The 19,891-nt window shown below is 32.9% G+C and overlaps 2 protein-coding genes across 2 annotated transcripts; one reads left to right on the forward strand and one right to left on the reverse strand.

Annotated features, from left to right (window-relative positions):
• Positions 1-2,433: 2,433 nt before the first annotated feature.
• LOC135959593 (uncharacterized) lies at positions 2,434-9,822 on the reverse strand. The gene is made up of 4 exons (XM_065510554.1): positions 9,455-9,822; positions 8,443-9,390; positions 6,601-7,619; positions 2,434-6,534 (listed from the first exon to the last, which is right to left on the reverse strand). Exons 1-4 carry the CDS (start codon positions 9,729-9,731, stop codon positions 2,584-2,586), a joined length of 6,195 nt encoding a protein of 2,064 aa, XP_065366626.1. The 5' UTR covers positions 9,732-9,822; the 3' UTR covers positions 2,434-2,583.
• A 550-nt stretch (positions 9,823-10,372) lies between these two features.
• On the forward strand, positions 10,373-13,567 carry alpha4GT1 (alpha1,4-galactosyltransferase 1). Its single transcript, XM_065510555.1, has 2 exons — positions 10,373-11,228; positions 12,439-13,567. Exons 1-2 carry the CDS (start codon positions 10,600-10,602, stop codon positions 13,016-13,018), a joined length of 1,209 nt encoding a protein of 402 aa, XP_065366627.1. The 5' UTR covers positions 10,373-10,599; the 3' UTR covers positions 13,019-13,567.
• Positions 13,568-19,891: the final 6,324 nt, after the last annotated feature.

Here is a 19,891-nt window from a genome sequence, read left to right on the forward strand (position 1 = left end):
CCTTGTATATTCTTAATTTTACCTCCAAGGGGAATTTTTATTTTGAAAAATTTAACATAAATTTCATTGTTTTCTATTGTCTTTATGTAGAATTTTAAATTTCTAAACAAAATTTAAAAATTTCCCTAAAATAAAAACAAATTCCCTTTATGGGAAATTTTTATTTTGAAAAATATTACCAACATTTTAATATCATTTCACTATATTTCTTGTATATTCTTTATTTCTATAAAAAAAATCTTAAATTTTTATTTTACAAAAAATTGATCTACCTCCGATTGCATTTTATTCCACCCCTTTTATATTCTTATTTTCTACAAAATTATAAAAAAAAAATCCAATTTTCTCTAAAAGAGAAATTAACTTCTTTAATATTTTGTTAAATTTCCCCATTTAAGTCTCCTCTAACGTATGATTAATAAAAAATTCTTACACTTGCCATATTCATTACCCATACGCTTAGTATGTCATCATATAAAATCATCTAAAACCATTTATTCCACATAAATATTTTATCAATACTTATATAGTTTTTGTGCCAAACTAAGCCATGTTCCATTTGCTCCATAATTTATGCTAGCAAAAATGTATGAACATACTTATGGTGTGTTCCCTTGCTTGCATTTATATATACTCAACCAAAAAAAAATATGATAATAATGAAAAAAAAACTGAACAATATTCCTCTATTGTTGTTCCCTTGGATAAACGTTGTTCAATTGCATTTTATTGCATTGTTATAGAGTTTTCATATCATTGTACCTAGTTTTTTGTATTATTTTGTTCGAATATCAGGGTTTAGTTGCTCTTCCTTTCCCCTGGCTGCTTTAGTGTTGTTAAGTGCCTTATATGGGTACAAATACTCGAAAATACACACACTCTTTCTCTATAAAACTCATTCACAGTTATTGTTGTTTTTGGCTGGTATTTGTTGTTTTTTTTTTATTTCATATATCGTATATTCTATTTCAAATCGTAAATGTCGTTTAGGGATTTTAATGGTAGGGATTGAATTCTTTTTTTTCTGTTGCTGTTTTTTTTCTGTAAATTGTTAGTGTATCAGTGTGCATGTATGTATGTATTTGTATGCTCTTAACACTTATTTGAAGATTTGCGTATTTTGCCAATTTTATTACGTTGTTGTAGTTTTGTATGTGTAAACTAAACATTTAGTTGTTGGCAACATTTTAAATAGAGGATTTGCAAGTACATTGAAAACATTTCAATTTAAGAAAGTGTTAAATTGGTACCCACACTCGAACATACATACATATAATTTTCTCATGAGTAAAAGCAAGGCAAATTTTTTATTCTAGGGAAATTTTCAAAAACTATATAGAAAATTAATATTAACAACAAATGTAACAATATTTACTAACATTAGTGTAAAATTCATGTAAATAAAAAATTTCCCTTAAAGGGAAATTTTCTTCTTCTTGGGAAATTTTTAAAAATTGTATAAAAATTTAATATTAACAATGAATTTAATAAAATTAAGTAACATTAGGGTTAAAATCATTTAAAATTAAAATTTCCCTTAAGGGGAAATTTTGTGAATCAAGGGAAATTTTCAATATTTGTTTAAAAATTTAAAGTTGAGCCTAAAAATAATAAAACACTCTAACATATTTTGAAAATTTATAAAATAAAAATTTCCCTTAAAGGGAAATTTTTTCTTTCTATGGAAAATTTCAAAAATTGTATAGAAATTTAATACTAACAATAAATTTAATAAAATCTATTAATTTTGGAGTTAAAATTGTGGAAAACAAAAATTTCCCTTAAAAGGAAATTTTTTCTATCAAGGGAAATTTTCAATTTTAGTTTAGAAATTTGATATTAGCCATGAATACAATAAATTGCAATAAAATGTATGTTCGATTTAAACAAAATAAATATTTCCCTTATAGGGAAATTTTTTCTTTCAAGGGAAATTTTCAGTTTTAGTTAAGAAATTTAATATTAGTCATAAATACAATAGATTACAATAAAATGTATGTTCAAATATTGTAAAACAAAAATTTCCTTAAAGGGAAATTTTTTTATTCTGAGGAAATTTTCAAAAGTTCTATAAAAATATAATATTAACAATAAATTTAATAAAATCTATTAATTTTGTAGTTAAAATTGTGGAAAACAAAAATTTCCCTTAAAGGGAAATTTTCAATTTTAGTTTAGAAATTTAATTTTAGACACGAATACAATGAATTGCAATAAAATGTATGTTCGTTTGATGTAAAATAAAAATTTCCCTCTAAGGGAAATTTTTCATTCTGAGGAAATTTTAAAAAACTCTATAGAAATTTAATATTAACCATAAATTTAATATAATCTTTTAATTTTGGAATTAAAATCATGCAAAATATAATATTTCCTTTAAAAGGAAATTTTTTTTCTTACAGGGGAAAATTTCAAATTTTTAGTAAAAAATCCTTTTTTTTTTATTTAATTAAAATTAACAATAATTATTGTACTTTATTATTTTCTTTCTTTTTTTCAATTTACAAAAATAAAACATAATAAAATAAAATCCTAAATTATTACATCTCAAAAAGAAATACATCAACATCTGGTAGATCCACATTAACATTTGATTAAACTATTGTTGGCCTCCTCAGTTGCTACCTTAACATTATGGCTAGACCACCAAGAAATAATATAAGATCTTAAACTGGACAAAGCCAATATGGCCTTACTATCCACTTGCTGGCTATGGAGCAGCTTACAATATTCTTGCCACGTAGAACAGCCCATGCCACCATTTTCATAAATCGACTCCAAAGGCAATACCAAAGTGCCAAAATGTTTTTCAGCACAAGACAACAGTTTGCTTAGTTGCTCAGCAGACATGGCCAGATATTGTGTAGTGTGTAGACAGGTCTTGTTAAGTATGTTCATTAATTTACCGAAATTATTGGAGGAAATACGGGGCGATATTAGCGGTATAAGTTGTAAAATTAAACGATGCATTTCTAGTAAAATGTGCGAGTAGTTGTGGAACTCTTTTTCATTGGCCTTTACCGCATACCATAGATTGTTGATTATGCTAATGAGACCCTCGATAACATCAAACTGATAGAACTCTATGGAGGTAATAATGGAACTTAACCAGGGTATTAGGCCTATATGCTCTAACATTATTTTAGAGGAGGCTGGTATTTTGACACAAGTTGAAAATACCGATAGTATTTGTAGATTTAATTCCAAAGTGGACATGGTACTGCCATAGAAACCCATTAACACTTTGAAGGTATTGGTGGAGACTAGTAAAAACAAATCGGAGCTGGACTTAATGCCATGCTTTATGACCTCCACTATGAATTGTCTGAATTCCTGGTGCTCCACTTCGGGAGAATAGAATAGCACATTGAATTCGGGTATGCATTGGAAATTGAAACTTTCCTTGAGCCGCAAATACATGGTTAGTTGTTTGTACAGCAAATGTGTAGGATCAGTGGTGAGATTAAATGTTTTGGCCACAAATAAACCCGAAATATAGGGAACTCTGGGGGTACCCGAGTTAGTTTTATGTTTCATCCAGGAGTTCCTTAAATCGTTAAGACCTGATTGCAGATTTTCATAGGTTTGTACCCATAAAGGTTTCTCAAAGAATTTACTGTTTTCAAAGTGTTGGCGGTAGCGTAATTGCACACAGCCTGCAGCCTGGCGCAGTTCCTTGTCCTGAGCCGATAAGGACGCAAAGGTTAAGGCCAACAGACCATTTTGCACGGGTCTAGCGGGATGAGCATAAGCCTCGTTTGAAAAACACATAGACATAAGCGGCACAAAAAAGGCAGGATCATAACATTGCTCAAAGATGTCCGAGCGCTTGGGACACAAACGCATTTCACTCTCATTTATTTCCGTTATTCCTAGTTCAAGTTTTTGTTCCAGACCGTTGGCTCCAAACTGCCAGGCTTTGACAAAAGGATTCTCAAACTGTTGTTCGGGCAGTTGTTGCAAAGTGTCCAATTTACGCCATATGGGGAAATTATCTATGGTGTATTCACACACTTGGCGATCTACCAAAGACATGACCTGTTGTATGGAGGTTTCCTGTTGCGTCAACTTGGCTCTTTCCTCATCGGCGGCCTTGAGGGCATAGAATGCTATGGCACTTTCACCCCAAATAAAAGGTCTGTATTTAGCCAAACCACAGTCATAGTATTCAAACAAATTCAACAAAGCCAAACAATAACGATCGGAAATATACAATTTGGCTTGATAGGCTCCCAGGATAACAGGAATTTGTGTGCCTTGCAGAGAAGACGGTGCCTTTTTGGCCATCACATATAACAAATGTAAAACCTGGGTTTTAACCTGTGATTGTGAGGGTTTTGTTAAGACAATGTCATGGAATTTGGAATGAGTAAAGATCATTTCATATAACTGGCCACATTCGGTATTTGCGGTAGAATCTGCACACTCCTCCGAGTAGTCGGTATACAAATTGTCTGACAAAAAGGCCAATAGCTGTAATAACAAACCATTGAATTTGTCATTAACATCAATTTCCACATCCGATTCGTTGATATGCATGCCGGACTTTAAGCATGATTTACAAAACTGCAGCCACTGTTGGGATTTCAAAAGTTTCGAGAAATCTGGAGAAAATTCTTTCTCTTTAGTATCTTCACCCTCTTTAAGATTTTCCTCTAACGATTTATTCAACTGCCAGCCATATTTAAACCACTCTTGCACTTGATAGCTTATTAATTGTAATTTTTCTTCATTTAACTTTTGCATTTTCAAATCCAACGACAACATTTGCACTTGCAACATGATATAGTTGACAAATATCGAAGATTTTTGTTTTAGCTCATTGTTCAGGAAAGCTTTTTCATAGATCTTGTATATGGTTCTCAATTGATAGGTTTCTATGTGCTCAAATTTAAACTGTTTGTTGCAGAAATCCTTACACTCTGTTAAGGGCATGCAGAGTTCTATGAGTTTCAAACTGGTCTCGACATGTTCCTTGTAAATCATGCCGGCCTTTAAAGGTTTCTCAATGGTTCTCATGAAACCATTTTTATAATTCTGATAGACCTTCTGCAACACTGAGGGATCTAGCTCTAGATTTTTCTTAAAAGCCAAATCTATTAATGGATACATGAGTTCCTTTTTATCCATATGCTGTTCCAAATGTTCCTTGAATATTAAATCATAGTTGCTATGACGTTCAAACACCAAGGCCGCCAATTTAATGCAGGATTTTGTTAATTTTCTTTCTTTGAAAAACGACTCAAAGAACTTGCTGTCCAATTCTTTAATAAACTGATGATTTATTTGCAGGAAATTGTAAAAAGACTCTTCCAAAAGTTCCACATTAAAGTCTCCCGATAGTTTTTTAAAGAAATTACAATAGATTTTAGCAAACTTCTTAACAATTTGCGGACATTTAACAGATTTCTTTAGATCAGCTAAACGCTGCAGCACGGCCACCATTAAGGAATAATAAATGGTTTTCTGATTATTATTTTCCTCTAGGAAAAAGTCTTTGTAGGTTAAATTATCCACTAGTAAATTTAGGATTTCCACACAGTGTTCGGCGGACAATTGGAAGACTTTGAATAGATTAATAAACTCTTCAAAGTGATGAGACATAGTTTTCACCTGGTTCTTATTGTTCAAAGAAATGGCCACGGCCTTAACCAATTTCAATTTGAAATTCTCGGCATACACATCAAAGTTTTCCATGTTGTGGCAGTGTTCCGTTATTAAATTAAGGAAAATTAGATAATTTTTAAAAGAATCCGTAATATTTTCAGCCGAAATCAATTCATTGGTCTTGACACTATGCAGTCTAACGCCATAAATGTATTTTAGCAATTTGTGTATAAACAATTCATTGTCTAGTGAATCATGTTCATCACTTAAAGGTTTCTCTTCTTTAGAGGGAAACTTCAAAATCATATCCAAACATGTGGTCACAAATTCAGCTGATCTTTCTGACTGCTGTTGCGATAACATTTGTTTCTCCTGCAATTGTTGTATATCAAACAGCACATGTTGTATATAAATCATTAAAAGATGAGGATTTTGCACGAGACAAGAAAACTTTTTCATATTTCCCTTAAACTCAAATTCACAAACATCATCTTGGGATTTACTTTCGAAAATTTGCTCAAAATCTTTTTGGCCACTCAGTACTAAAGTTTGCACATCTTTAAGGCAGGGTATTATAGTTTGGCCTGCCAAAATAACTAGCTGTTTTTCTTTAGTAGTTTCCTTAGATAGCCAGCTTTTCATGTAGGGCAACATGTCCTTGAAATTCTGTTTGTACAGTGACAAGACATTTTCCGCAGAGGGATAATAATGGAACATTAAAAAGCAGACAATTTCCAAATATTTGCTTAACTCAGGTGTTATTTCCACGCCTTTGTAGATTAAAGGCATCAACTTGCTAATGCTTAAAGTTTCCACATAGGCCTGCACGGATAAACCTTTTTCAATGTTGGAGAACAAAGAGTTTAAATTTTCGGTGTTGGTGGCCGCTTCTATCGATTTGGGTAGTTCAACTTCAGCTTTGGTGACCTAAAACCAAAGAAACACAATCAAATAAATCTTTAAAAAAAAGCGTATTAAGCCAGACAAACCCACCTTTAAAACTTCATTAAACACTTGAGACACCTCATGAACGGTCTCCACATCCACAAATCTTAAAGCCTCCAGCCATAAATCAATTTCCAGTTCACCCGATTCAAAAATACCCGTATTTTTAAATATACTTCTTAGCAAAGCACCAGCCTCACGACTTACTTCAGGCTGCCCATAAACAAAAGCCTTAATAAATGATCTTAAAACACTGCTGAAACGTTCCTTTTGTGGCTCCAAAGCTTTAGGGAACAACCACAATATGGTCTTTATAGCCTTCATTTCCAATTGAATATTACTTTTGGTCTTAGCCTCCACCTTAGCGGCCTCCTCCTCCTCTTCGTCTTGGGCATACAAAGGCCTTAGCAACTCCAAATAATCCAATATAACTGAAGTTTTATTAACGAAAGTGCGATTTTCTTGGCATAAAATCAATACCAAATCCAAAGCTATATCCAAATGAGCCAAAACATCCACCTCTCCCAGGTCCTTTAATTCTATAGATTTATTCAAGGACAACAAAATATTTTCCATAGTGGGGAAATTCATTAATAAATGATTGAGTATATCAAATTTGAAACGTCTCAAGGAATTAGAGCTTTTATTTTTCTCTCTTTGATTTATAATCTCTACATAGTGGGTATATTGTTGGAACATGGCCAGCAGTAAGCGATTGGTGGCCAAACGGTGTGCAAAACTTTTATGCGTCAAAAACTTGTTACCATTAATGTGCACCAATGATTCCAAGGGCAAACAGATATCTTTAATCCAAAATGAAAAATCGGTTAAGGTAATTTTATCCAAGGCTCCTTTTAGATGGCTTGGATGACAGGCTGTTATGGTTTTTGTTAAGAATTCGGCCGCGTCAAACCAATGACGTGCTGGCGTGCGTAAGGGATTTATAATGCCCGCAAAATGTCTAACAGTGTTACGGAAAAGATCGGGACAGGATTCTAGTATCTTCATAACCAAATCCGTTTTGCGTTCATTGGACCAGGGGATGTGTATATAGCCAATAATTTGACCTGTAAAAGGGGAGAAGCAAAAAAAAATGTTATATTTTTTAAATAAAGCAATTAAGCAGACATAAATATGTCTGAACTTTTTTTCGAAAGAAATTTATATCAAACATAAAATTGTCAGACATAAAAATTTCTAAAGAAAGAAAATTATGTCAGACATATTTTTTTCAAAAGAAAGAAAATTATGTCAGATATAAATATTTTTAAGGAAAGAAAATTCTTTCACACATATTTTTTTCGAAAAGAAAATAATGTTAGACGAAAGTTTTTCTAAACCATGAAAATTATGTCAGACATAAATTTTTACCAAAAGAAAGAAAATTATATTAGACATAATTTCTACTAAAGAAAGAAAATTATGTCTGACCTGTCTTCTACTTAAGGTAGAAAATTAATTTTTTCTAAGGAAAGAAAATTATTTCTACTAAAGAAATTTATGTCAGACATAATTTTTATTATGAGAAAAATATGTCAGAAATATATTTTCAAAAAAAAGAAAGAAAACAATGTCACACATACATTTCTGTCGAGAAAATAAATTTTTCTAAAGAAAAAAATGATGTAGGACAAAATTTTATTAAAGAAAAAAAATTATGTCAGACATAAATTTGTCTAAAGAAAAAAAGTTATGTCAGACACAAATTTTTCTAAAAAAAAACAGGAAAATTATGTCAGACATAATTCTTATGAAATATAGTCCATTATGTCAGACGCAATTTCTTCTAAAGAAAACAAAATTATGTCAGACATCATATCCACTACAAACAGAAAATTATGTCACATACATTTATATTTACACAACAATTGTACTTTTTTTAATATTCACCTTGTATAGTATTATGTTTCTGGCGGAAAAACTTGATGGAATCAAATGTGATACCAAATTTTCTGGATGTCAACAAAACTAACATAAATTCATGTACCGCCTTTGATACAGCTTCCTTCTCCTGGGGATTTATTAAATGTTCCATTTGGCCAGCAATTTCACTCTTATCCGCCCTCTTTTTACCCGATAGGTTAGCAGCAAAAACGCGAGGTCCCTTCCAATCGTACAAGTTAACAAATGACTTACAACAAGCCAAATCAAAGACATGAATCTTTTTGGTTTTGGAAATCTCCGGACATTCAAGCACATATTTCTTAAGAGTGCTCAAAACCACACAAACTGTAACGGAATCATCGTAAACCAGGCCAGCAGCTAATGCCCTTATAAGAGAGCCACGATCTAAAATGTTGCGTATAAGCAAAGTATTGCCATCCACTAAATAGGACAGAACAAAATGTATGAAACATTTGCGTACGGATTCGAAATCTTGATCGAACTGTTGTTGTTGTTGTTGCTTCTGCTGTTGCACTTCGAATTGTGAGTGCGAAAGAAATTGTGTAATACTTTTCACATTGGACAGAATGTCATAGGAGGACAACACCTGGCGACCCAATTGAGGCTCTACACACACAATGGCTGTTAAGAGTTTTAGTGCTACTTTACGATGATTAAGTTGAGCTGATTTCAAAAGCAATTCCAACAGTGGGCCATGCGATTTTAGAAAGTAACGAGAAGCCGATACTGCCGATTCCATGTGATTGGGGTGATGGCCAAGAATTTCCATTACGACCATTTGGAGGGCCTCACAAATGTAAGCAATGTGTAAAACATTAGTCTTATCGACACGCTCTAAGGCCTCAGCAAATTCTAAAGGTTTACCACGTTTCTCTATGTATTTAGCAATGGTTTTGGGTCGGCTGTGACAAAGGTGCAGGAAATGTCTTAATTCTAAAAGAAAAAGTATTTAATATTAATGACAATTGCATCTAAAAATATTAATTTATAATCTTACCTGTTATAAACTTATCCCCTCGCAATTTGGTACGGAATTCCATCATTTTGAAATCTTTGGAAAATTTTATATCTTTCTCCTCGTTATCAAATCCGGAATCCTGTTGCGACTCATCCATAGGCTCTTCTGCATTTTTTTCCTTTTTCTTGATTTTATCTTTTTTGGGAGTCAATGATTTCTTGGTTTGCTTTTTGGGCACCACCTCAGCACCTTCATCTTCTTGAGGAGCACTCTCATCGTGTTTTCGTTTCCTTTTATTATTTACTTCCACAGCCATAATTTAAAGAAATTTCCACACTATGTATACGTTTTTCTAAGAGGTTTCGTTTAAATTCCAGCTAAAATTAATACAAAATCCACAAATAACACAAAATTGTAAAAAAAATGACTTTTTCCCACAAAGTGCCCGCACGTGTTGTTTTGTTTTCTTCTTTATTAACTGAGAAACAAAAAAGAGAAAATAAAGAAGAAAAAATTAAACCAAGAAGAAGCAGCAACAGCTGTTTAAGGGTTACCAGTGCTTACTACTTAAAAATACAACATTGTGTTGACATTTTTTGTTTATAAACAACAGTCGATTTTTGGGATGCCAGATTCTACCAGGTGGTGGCAGTGGCGAATACAGAGCTGTATTTTGTATTTGTTTTTCAAGATTTCCACGACTGGAAACTATTGGAACGGCAGCGAACATGATTCATGTTTGTCAAACAGACTCGTCAAACACCCCATCTAATTTACATGACGGTTTGACAAACACTATTAAGCAGGGATTTCTTACTCGTCGGACAGGTAAGGATTTCACGTGACTCGTTGTATGACTGTTTGAAGAGTTTTCTGTCGCAGAATTTGTTTTTTGAGAGAGAGCAGAATTACTTTTTACTCGCCATTTACCACAAAAAATTAGTTGACAAAAGTTCGTTGAATGAAGAAGAAGTGGTGATTTAAAAGTGCGTTGTAAATGGTGTGCGATTAATGTTTTATGAATACAAAAATAACAAAGAAGAAGAATACATCATATTGTATTCTAATAAAACAAATTTACGCTGAATTAAAATTATGTAGCTTTTTATCGGAAATTTGTGATAAAAATAAAACTACCACCACTAACCATAATAAAACCACCTTACAGGACTAGATATTTTTCAATGATGAATTTTATAAAATTCCAAAAACTATTGGGAAAATTTATGTTGGTAAATTTTCGTCTGCGATTTATGTTTCTATTTCTTGTGATATTGTGTATTATTGGTGTAATATTCACTTTGTATCAGAAACCTGACATACGTTTGTGTTTCGTTGATTCCCATCCTGCAGTGCAGAGCGATAATGAGGATTCCTCCGATTGGGGCTTGGAGAAACTGGACGATATTTTGCTGGCCAAAATACAACCAACACCAGGTAAAAGTATATTTTTTCATGAAACCTCTTGTCCCCAAATGCAATCAGACACAACCCGAATATCATCATCATCATCATCCGTTGATAAGGCGCTAAAAGAGGCCTTGCATTGGAATATGGTTAAACTAAATGCTAGGCAGGCTTGTGCTATAGAATCGGCGGCCTTGCATAATCCCAACTCACAAGTGTTTGTACTGTTTGCTAGTCCTCGCTATAAGTATCACAATAGAACCGGTAGCAGTACGGGCAACGAAGCTCTGCTAGATGCCATATTAGCCTATGATAATGTACATTTAAGAAATTTAAATTTATGGACATATGCAGCCAATACACCCATCTATGACTGGCTAAAGGATGGAGCGTTATTTAAGTCAAGGTAAGGCGTATTAGGTATTTGTTTCGAACATTTTTATAAAAAAAAAGCACAACATTTGTTTGCTTTTAGATTACACACAATATCACCTATCTATGGTCAAAGATTAATTAATTAATAAGTAATGTATATTCTCCATATGTCTGTGGTTTTTTATACAACCACAAAATGTTGTCGTTGTTTATAAATTTAAAAACAACCACATATTTTGTTGTTTTCTATTCGAATTCATTTCAAACAAGAACTTGTTTACATCCCTAAATCACTAAAATCTTAAATATCTCCTAAAATAATTATTGGATCCCAAATGTTTTGATATCATTTAAAACGGACCTCAAATAAGTCGAAAATTATTGACAATTTTCCAAAATTCGCGTGAAATTCGTTATGTATATGAACTTTAATGAATTTTTGTGCAAATCTATTCCATATTGAGCAATTTGCGCAAATTTTTGCTACATTAAAATACATTAAGTTTCACAAATTCCAGAGGAGATTCTTTTTAGCAGAAACTTTCAGTCATTTTTGTAATTTGCGCAAATTTTTGCTACATTAAAATACATTAAGTTTCACAAATTCCAGGGGATATTTTTTTTAGCACAAACTTTCAGTCATTTTTGTAAAGATTTGTTCTACTGAAAATTCTTAAATTTTTTGTGTAAGATTGGCTACCGAAACGGTTAAAATTTAACGATGTTTTGGCTTATTGCGGTAACGGTATTTTAATTTTGATCGTATTTTAATTAAAATGGGGGTTACGTTTACAATACAAAATTATTTGAAAAAAAACGGTGATGTAATTTAAGAGGCAACGCTATTTTTTATAAATTCGGTTACGGTACCGTAGCCAAATTTGAGTTTTTTGCAGATTTGTTTTACTTCTATAGAAGAGTTTCATAAATTCTTTTACAAATTTGTATTATATCGAAAAATTTGCACAATTTTGTGTGCAATTTTCAAGGAAACAACATTAAAAATTGCTTCATTTTATTTTTTTAAAAAAAATCGTGTTTAAATTTGAGCTACATTGACAAATTTGCGCAAATTGTTGTGCAATTTTCAATGAAAATACATTTTAATTTGCTTTATTTAAAATTTTATAATGAATCGTTAACAAATTTGTGTTATTTTGAGAACTTTAACAAATTATTAATTAAATTTCAACGGTTTTATTTATTTCATTATTCTTCACTTTTAAATTTCCTTTATCTAGCTACGTTCTCTCGCACATATCCGATTTTTTGCGTTATCTAACCCTTTGGCGTTGGGGTGGCACTTATCTGGACATGGATATTGTTATGCTGCGTTCCATGGAAGAATTACCACCCAATTACACGGGCGCCGAATCAAATACCCATTTAGCCGCTGGTATTATGAACTTTGATTCGGATGGTTTTGGCCATGAAATCGCCTATCAGTGTTTGCAAAATTTCCAACAAACCTTCGATGGCAGCAACTGGGGCAATAATGGTCCCGGTGTTGTTACAAGGGTGATAAAAAATGTTTGCGGTACCGATAACATTGAGCTAATGATGGATATTAAACGTTGCATGGGTTTCAAGGTATATCCCATAGAGGCATTCTATGCCATACCCTGGCGTCAATGGATGCATTTCTTTGAGCCCGAACTATTAGAGCAAACCATGACACGCACACAAAATTCGTTTGTGGCTCATATATGGAATAAACATTCGATAAAACAACCCATACGAGTAGGTACAAAATGTGCTTATTGTTTAATGGCTGAAATGCATTGTCCTCGTGTTTATAAGGCAGCTGGTGAATATTTTTAAATATTTGTGTATTTTATGTTAATTTACTTTAGTTTATAGTAATTCAGAATCATCACATTCCCTTTAAGTTTTACTTATTATATTTTACTTATCTCTTTTTGTTGATTCTTGTGTAATCTCAATTTTTTTTTATTATTTTTAAATTATTTTTGTTTTTATTTGGTGTTTAATTAACCGCCAATCATAACTGTCATCTATTTTTTAACATTGAAAAACCAAAGCAATTTTTATTGGACGCTTGTGTAGATAAAGTCGATAGGGCCAATCAAAAGTCAATATGCATTAATCAATTTGATAAGATTGGAACCCATGGAATTAGACTTTTTATTGGCTTATCGACAATATGTATTTACCTTTACTATATATATATATACATACGTATGTATACATATATTTTTTATAGATATTATTATATGTATGATATTGTTTTATTAATGTTTATTAATTATTTGTTGTATGTAAGTGTAATAACAATTGTAGACAATATACTAAAAAAATGAACACAGAAAATCTCAATAAAAAAATTACATTTTATAGCAATTTAATAAATATTGTTATTATTATGGAACATTATAAGGGGCTTGTTTATGTTTTATTAAAACATAATGTTGCTGAAAACCAGACTCTTTAAAGATGATCTATATCTGGATTACTAAGTCATTAATATAGACAATATTGATATATAATGATAGATATTTCAAAGTCATTTGCAACGACGTATAAATGACAATAGTAAATTGGACCTACAATGTGTCGAATTCGTGAAAAATATTTTTTAATCCGATTTTTTTCACCAACAAAAAATGTTTTTGTCATAAATTTTTTTTCGCTAATAAATTTCAAAAAGTTTTCAAAATTTTTAAAAAGAATTTTAAAAATTAAAAAACAATTTTGAAAAAAAATTAATTTTGTTTACTCAAAAATATTTAAAATTTTTATTTTAAAGAATAATTTAGTGAAGGGCACATCCGAATATATGTAGCTCCCTTACTTGTTTTAAATAAAATGCACCTTTTTTCATTTATAATTTGTTTAATCAGATTTTTTTTTTTCACCAAAAAAAAAATTAAAAAACTAAAAAATTTTTTTAAAAATTTAAAATAATTCGAAAATTTTTGTTCCAAAAAATGAAAAAAAACAACTTTGGAAAAAAAAATAAATTTTGTTTACCTAAAAATATTTAAAATTTGTATTTTGAAGTATAATTTGGTGAAGGTTATATAAGAATATAGCTCTATTACTTGTTTGATTTTAATTCATTACGAATTAGCTAAATTTTGAATTAATTCTTTTCACAACAAAAAAGAATTGAATGAAATTTGAATCAATTCAAACGAAGTAAGCAGAAATGAATTTCAATTCATATCCAATTCAAATGAATTTATAAAAATGAGTTACAATTCGTTTTCAATTCAAATGAATCTGTAAAATGAATTGCAATTCGTTTCCAATTCAAACGAATTTGCTAAAGTGAATTGCAATTCATTTCCAATTCGTTTGAATTCATTTTGAATTAATTCAAATGAATTAGAAAAAAGAATTAGCAATTCATTTCCAACTCATTTGAATTGATTTTGTAAGTACAATTCATTTGAATTAGAAACGAATTCTACAAATTCATTTGAATTGGAAATGAATTGCAATTCATTTGAATTGAAAATGAATTGCAATTAATTTTTACCAAATTCATTTGATCAATTAATTTCATTAATTTTCATCAAATCAATTAATTTTTTTGTGTTAATGATTCGCGAATTAATTCAAAAATGATTGATTCATTTACAGCTCTGGCATTCTTTGAAATTATATTCAGAGTAACAACTAATTAAAACACCAAAACACTAACAATTATTAATGAAAAATTTCAAACATGCAATTATACGCTAATATTTCAATTGATCTTTTGACCCACTTTGTGGAAGTTGAATTTCACTTTATGGAAGTAGAATTTACATACGTATACACTATTGTTTTATTGAGGGGACGATAGCATTTTGTGCTTCAAAATTTTGTGAAAAGATCGAACCTCTGCCAATTTAGTACCTAAACTCAAATTTACCCACTCTGCACATACATATTTATGTACATTAGAGAATCGCAAATTAATCTTGTAAAAATTCCAACAATATAAACTAGTACATTCTCACCTGCTTACGTTTTTTAACAACTGAGTTAGTTCTTTGGCATTAGAGTTTCCACTCCATGTATGTATATTTTTCTATGTTCAGAAACACAACAAAAATTTAAAAATTGTTTTCCAATCGTGTTTCTAATTGGTTTTCTGAATAAAATCCTAAGATCCCCTTTGAAATTTTTACAAGATTCATTTGTGTTATGATTGTACGTTGGTACAATTATAATTAAAACAATTTATTAATTCTATTAACGATGTTTATTAATCAAGGTAAAATAAAGAACTAACATAACAAAAAGGAGAACAAAATATATCGTTTAATTCAAAAAGTCTGGGGTTGCCAGATTATTAATTATGGTTTTTGGCTGTTGCCAACATCTCCCCTTTTTCAAGATGGGGAGTAACGTCTGGGAGCGCGATGATTTCGAGTAGATTTTCGGGGTTCCAAATTTTGGACAACACCGTAAAGATTGTCACGCTCCTGGTTACGATACGGTTCGACTTCAGTTGGTACCTCCGGAATCATTGTCGATGTTTCAGTATCGTCTTCAGTGTATGTATCAACCGTTTCTGCCGTATTTAATTGCTCGTATGAATCAGGCAATGATAATTCATTCGAAAATCGCTCGCGTAACTGATTTACGTGAGATCTAATAAGTGTATTCCGTCTTCGTGTGGATAAAAGTACATTGTAGATTACGTCCCCAACTCGTTCTATTATCTCGCCGGATGTCCATGACATTTTATTCCTATTGAAGACCCGTGCATAAACCTTATCGCCTGGCTTGAAACAACGTATCTTCGCTCCATGTTTCGTATTGTAAGCTTGTTCCATAACAGTGTTTCGCTTCCCAACTGATGCTGGTGATGGCTTTAAAAGGTCCAAAGGTATTTGAAGGCGTCGACCAATAAAACATTCGGAAGGACTTTTACCATTCGGTGCATTTGGGTTGGGAGTTGCCCTGTATTGTGATAGAAAATATAATAAGTTGACCTTGTCGTCTGGGAAGTCATCACAATATGATTTTTCAAGCGCCCTCTTTATCGTATCCACGAACCGCTCTGCCTGACCGTTGGATTGGGGATGATACGGTGGTGTGCATATGTGATGAATTCCTCTCTCTTCGCAAAAATATTTGAAAGTTGTGCTGACGAACTGAGTTCCGTTATCAGACACGATGACTTTTGGTTGACCATAGCGACTGATGAATTCATGAACATGATTCGTAATTTCCTTTGATGAAATTGTAGAGACCTGTGCAACCTCTGGCCACTTAGAAAAAGCATCTACCAAAATAAAATAGTATTTACCACGCAATGGTCCTGCAATATCGATGTGTACGCGATCCAGAACCTCATCTGGTGTCGGCCATGAACTAAGTAAGGCCTTTGTTGGAGATTTTGCAGACATTGCACAATTTCTACACTGCTTAACATAATCAGCAATTTCGGCATCGATTCTTGGCCAATAAACGAACGACCTAGCGAGACCCTTCATACGTTCAACGCCTTGATGACCCTTGTGAAGTTGTCTTAAAATTCGTTTGCGAAATACCTGTGGAATTACCACTCGGTCGCCAGACATAATACAATTGTCAACAATAGACAAAGATTCTCTACGGTTATAGAAAGGTTCAGTATCCGTTGATATCATTTTCGGGGAGCCAGGCCACCCATCTCGTATAAATTCCATTATTTTCTGTAGCGTAGCATCCTTGTTTGTAGCGATACGAACCATTTTCTGTGTTACTGGTATGTGTTTAATGTTGTCTTGCAGTACAAATTGTATATCATCCTCCGTTTGTACAACCGCTACCACAAAATCTTCGTCTTGGTGTTGATTGTTAATGAGGCGAGAAAGCATGTCTACATTTCCGAATTCCTTGGTGTTAACATATTGAATTTCGAAATTATAACTCATCAGGATAAGGGCCCATCTTTGCAAACGATTTGCAGTGTGCGTAGGTATACCCTTTTTAGAGCCGAAAATAGAAAGTAGAGGTTTATGGTCCGTCAATAACGTAAAAGTACGCCCATAAATCATACGATGAAATTTCGTACATCCATAAACCAAAGCCAATGCTTCCTTTTCTATCTGGCTATACCTTTGTTCCGTTGACGTCAGTGCCCTTGAAACATGATAAATAGCCTTTTGTGTTCCATCTGGCATCTTGTGGAAAATTTGTGCCCCAATACCGACCGTAGATGCGTCCGCAGCAACAAAAATAGGAAGTTTGGTATCGTAGTGTGTCAACAAAAGGTTGGATTGTAGTAATCTTTTAAATTCATGGAATGATGACTCGCATTCCTTCGTCCATTCCCACTTTGCCTCATTCTTCAATAGATCATCCAGAGGTTGACGGATGTCCCGCATACAATTTATAAACTTACCATAATAATTAATGGCACCTAAGAATGATCGAAGTTCAGACACATTGTTTGGGCGTGGCATATTTCTAATTGATTCAACCTTGGAAGGATCCGGGTGAATGCCCTTGCTGTCTATCACATGTCCAAGATACTTTATTGATGATTCCAAAATTTCACATTTTTCCCAGCGAATTGTAAGGCCGTGTTCCTTAAAACGTTTTATTACCTCCCTTACCTTGATTGCGTTTTCATGTGCCGTGGTTGAGGCAATTATAACATCGTCCAAATATGCAAAAACACCATCAAGTCCTGCTAGGATAGTGTCCATAGCCTTTTGGAACGCTCCGGGTGCTGATGTTACCCCTGGAGGCAATCGATTAAAAATGTAGAGCCCCTTGTGTGTGTTGATTGTCAGTAGCTGTTTTGAATTTTCATCGACTTCAAATTGAAGGTACGCATCCGAAAGGTCTATTTTACTAAAATATTTACAATTTGCCATCTTCGCAAAAATTTCGTCCGCATGTGGTAAGGGATAAAAATTTGGTTCCATACACTGATTCAATCCGGTTGAGTAATCACCGCATATACGTATTTTGTTGTTCGGCTTACGTACAACAACTATTGGTGCAGCCCAATCAGAATGTGTTATAGGTGTGATTATACCGTCCGTTTCCAATCTATTAAGTTCGGCTTCAACCAATTGAAGTGTCGCGTAAGGCACCGGCCTTTTTGGTCTAAATACCGGTATTGAATTCGGTTTGACGTGTAATGTTAATTTAATTTGTGTGCAATGTCCGGTTCTGTCCTGAAGTACTTCAGGAAATTGTTGCCTAATATCATTAAAAATAACCTCCTTATGACCAGTTGCCGATATTGCATTACAAATAAAATTCAAATGTTCACTCCAATAATTGAACTTATCGATTAAATCGGTACCAAACACATTTAAATTTTCCAGTTCTGTAACGTACAATGTTGCAATCTGACTTTGATCGTTGTGATGTACTTCCGTTACAAACTCACCAATTATAGGTATTAAATTATTAGAAGCGTCTGAAGCATTTTGTTTACATCTCTGCAATTCTGGTTTGCCTATAATAATCCAATTTGCTTTCGAAATTATCGTTATATCAGCTGCTGTGTCCAATTGAAGTTTCATCTGTTTCTGTGCAATGCTGATTGTTACAAATTTGCGTCGTTCTACATGATTGTGAATTGCCTTTACAATGTGCGGCTGTATTAGTGTAGCAGTAACAACATTTGTACGCAGTTCACTGTTGTTGTTGTATTTTCCCTTTTTATGTTGTGATTGCTTATACGATGCATGATGCTTTTTGTCGTGTCTCTGTGTATTATGTCCCCGAAAACACCTACAATAACCGTCCTTGTGACCTATCTTACCGCATTCTGTGCATTCGTGTTGTGTATAGGAACAATCTTTGACATAATGCATTGATCCACATTGCCAGCAAGGACGTGTTGGGCCATCATTATTATCTTCACCAGAAACGTCTTTAGTGCGTACGTTGTTTCTGGTTTGTTGATCTTTAAATTTCCTGTAAGATACAGCATTAACCTGTGGTGTATGTGTCTCCACCAGATTTACGTCGTTTTTAAGTACCATCATACGTTGCACTTCGGTAGTCAATCCCTCTAACGTAATGTCAGTGGTCCTATCCAGCATGGATATAAGTTTACTACGAACCTCCATGTAATCATGTGATTGTAATCCAACTATAAACATAAGACATTTAAATTGTTGCGAGGTCATTTGATTACTCTGGAAACGTTCACATAACTTATTCACTCTACCGGCATACGTAATGAAGTCCTCATTTTCATCCTTCACATTTTTAAGACAATTATATCGTACGTTGAAAAGCGACTCTTGTCGATCAAACAATGTGGAAAGTGTAGTAAGTGTCTCATTGAATTTGAGATCATGTGGTTTCCTAGGTAATAAAAAATCTGCATATTTTCCGTACACTTGCTGGTTCAATTTTCGTAGAATTAGCCGAACCTTCGATGCGTCGTCAAGTGATTTGGCGTCTTCTAAGAAAAGTGCTTCGTGACGGCTGTACCAGTTTGAAAAATACAATTCCGAATCTGGATCATGACAAAACTCATTGATACTTTTGGACAATACATCCATCAATTGTTCCTGCCCCGTACTGGGAACTGTCTGTGAAGTGTCTGCCAACGATGATGTCCGTATCATACTAGCAAGTGATTCGATCAGACTCTGCTGACGCGATGCGGCCTCATTTTGTTGCACCAACAGTTTGGTCATGACACTTTCCAGTGTATTATTCATTCCCGAGATTCACGTGAGTTCCTTTTTTAAAAAAAAATAATCCTCGTCGCCACTG

Source organism: Calliphora vicina, chromosome 5 (genome assembly GCF_958450345.1).
Source record: "Calliphora vicina chromosome 5, idCalVici1.1, whole genome shotgun sequence".
Taxonomy (NCBI): domain Eukaryota; kingdom Metazoa; phylum Arthropoda; class Insecta; order Diptera; family Calliphoridae; genus Calliphora; species Calliphora vicina.

Excerpts from the sequence above, each read along its gene's own strand:
- alpha4GT1 (XM_065510555.1), top strand. The coding sequence starts at position 10,600 with ATGATGAATTTTATAAAATTCCAAAAACTATTGGGAAAATTTATGTTG. Across the intron at positions 11,229-12,438 it reads GGAGCGTTATTTAAGTCAAG|CTACGTTCTCTCGCACATAT; the intron begins GTAAGGCGTATT and ends TCCTTTATCTAG.
- LOC135959593 (XM_065510554.1), bottom strand. The coding sequence starts at position 9,731 with ATGGCTGTGGAAGTAAATAATAAAAGGAAACGAAAACACGATGAGAGT. Across the intron at positions 9,391-9,454 it reads AGGGGATAAGTTTATAACAG|AATTAAGACATTTCCTGCAC; the intron begins GTAAGATTATAA and ends TTTTTCTTTTAG. Across the intron at positions 6,535-6,600 it reads TGTTTAATGAAGTTTTAAAG|GTCACCAAAGCTGAAGTTGA; the intron begins GTGGGTTTGTCT and ends CTTTGGTTTTAG.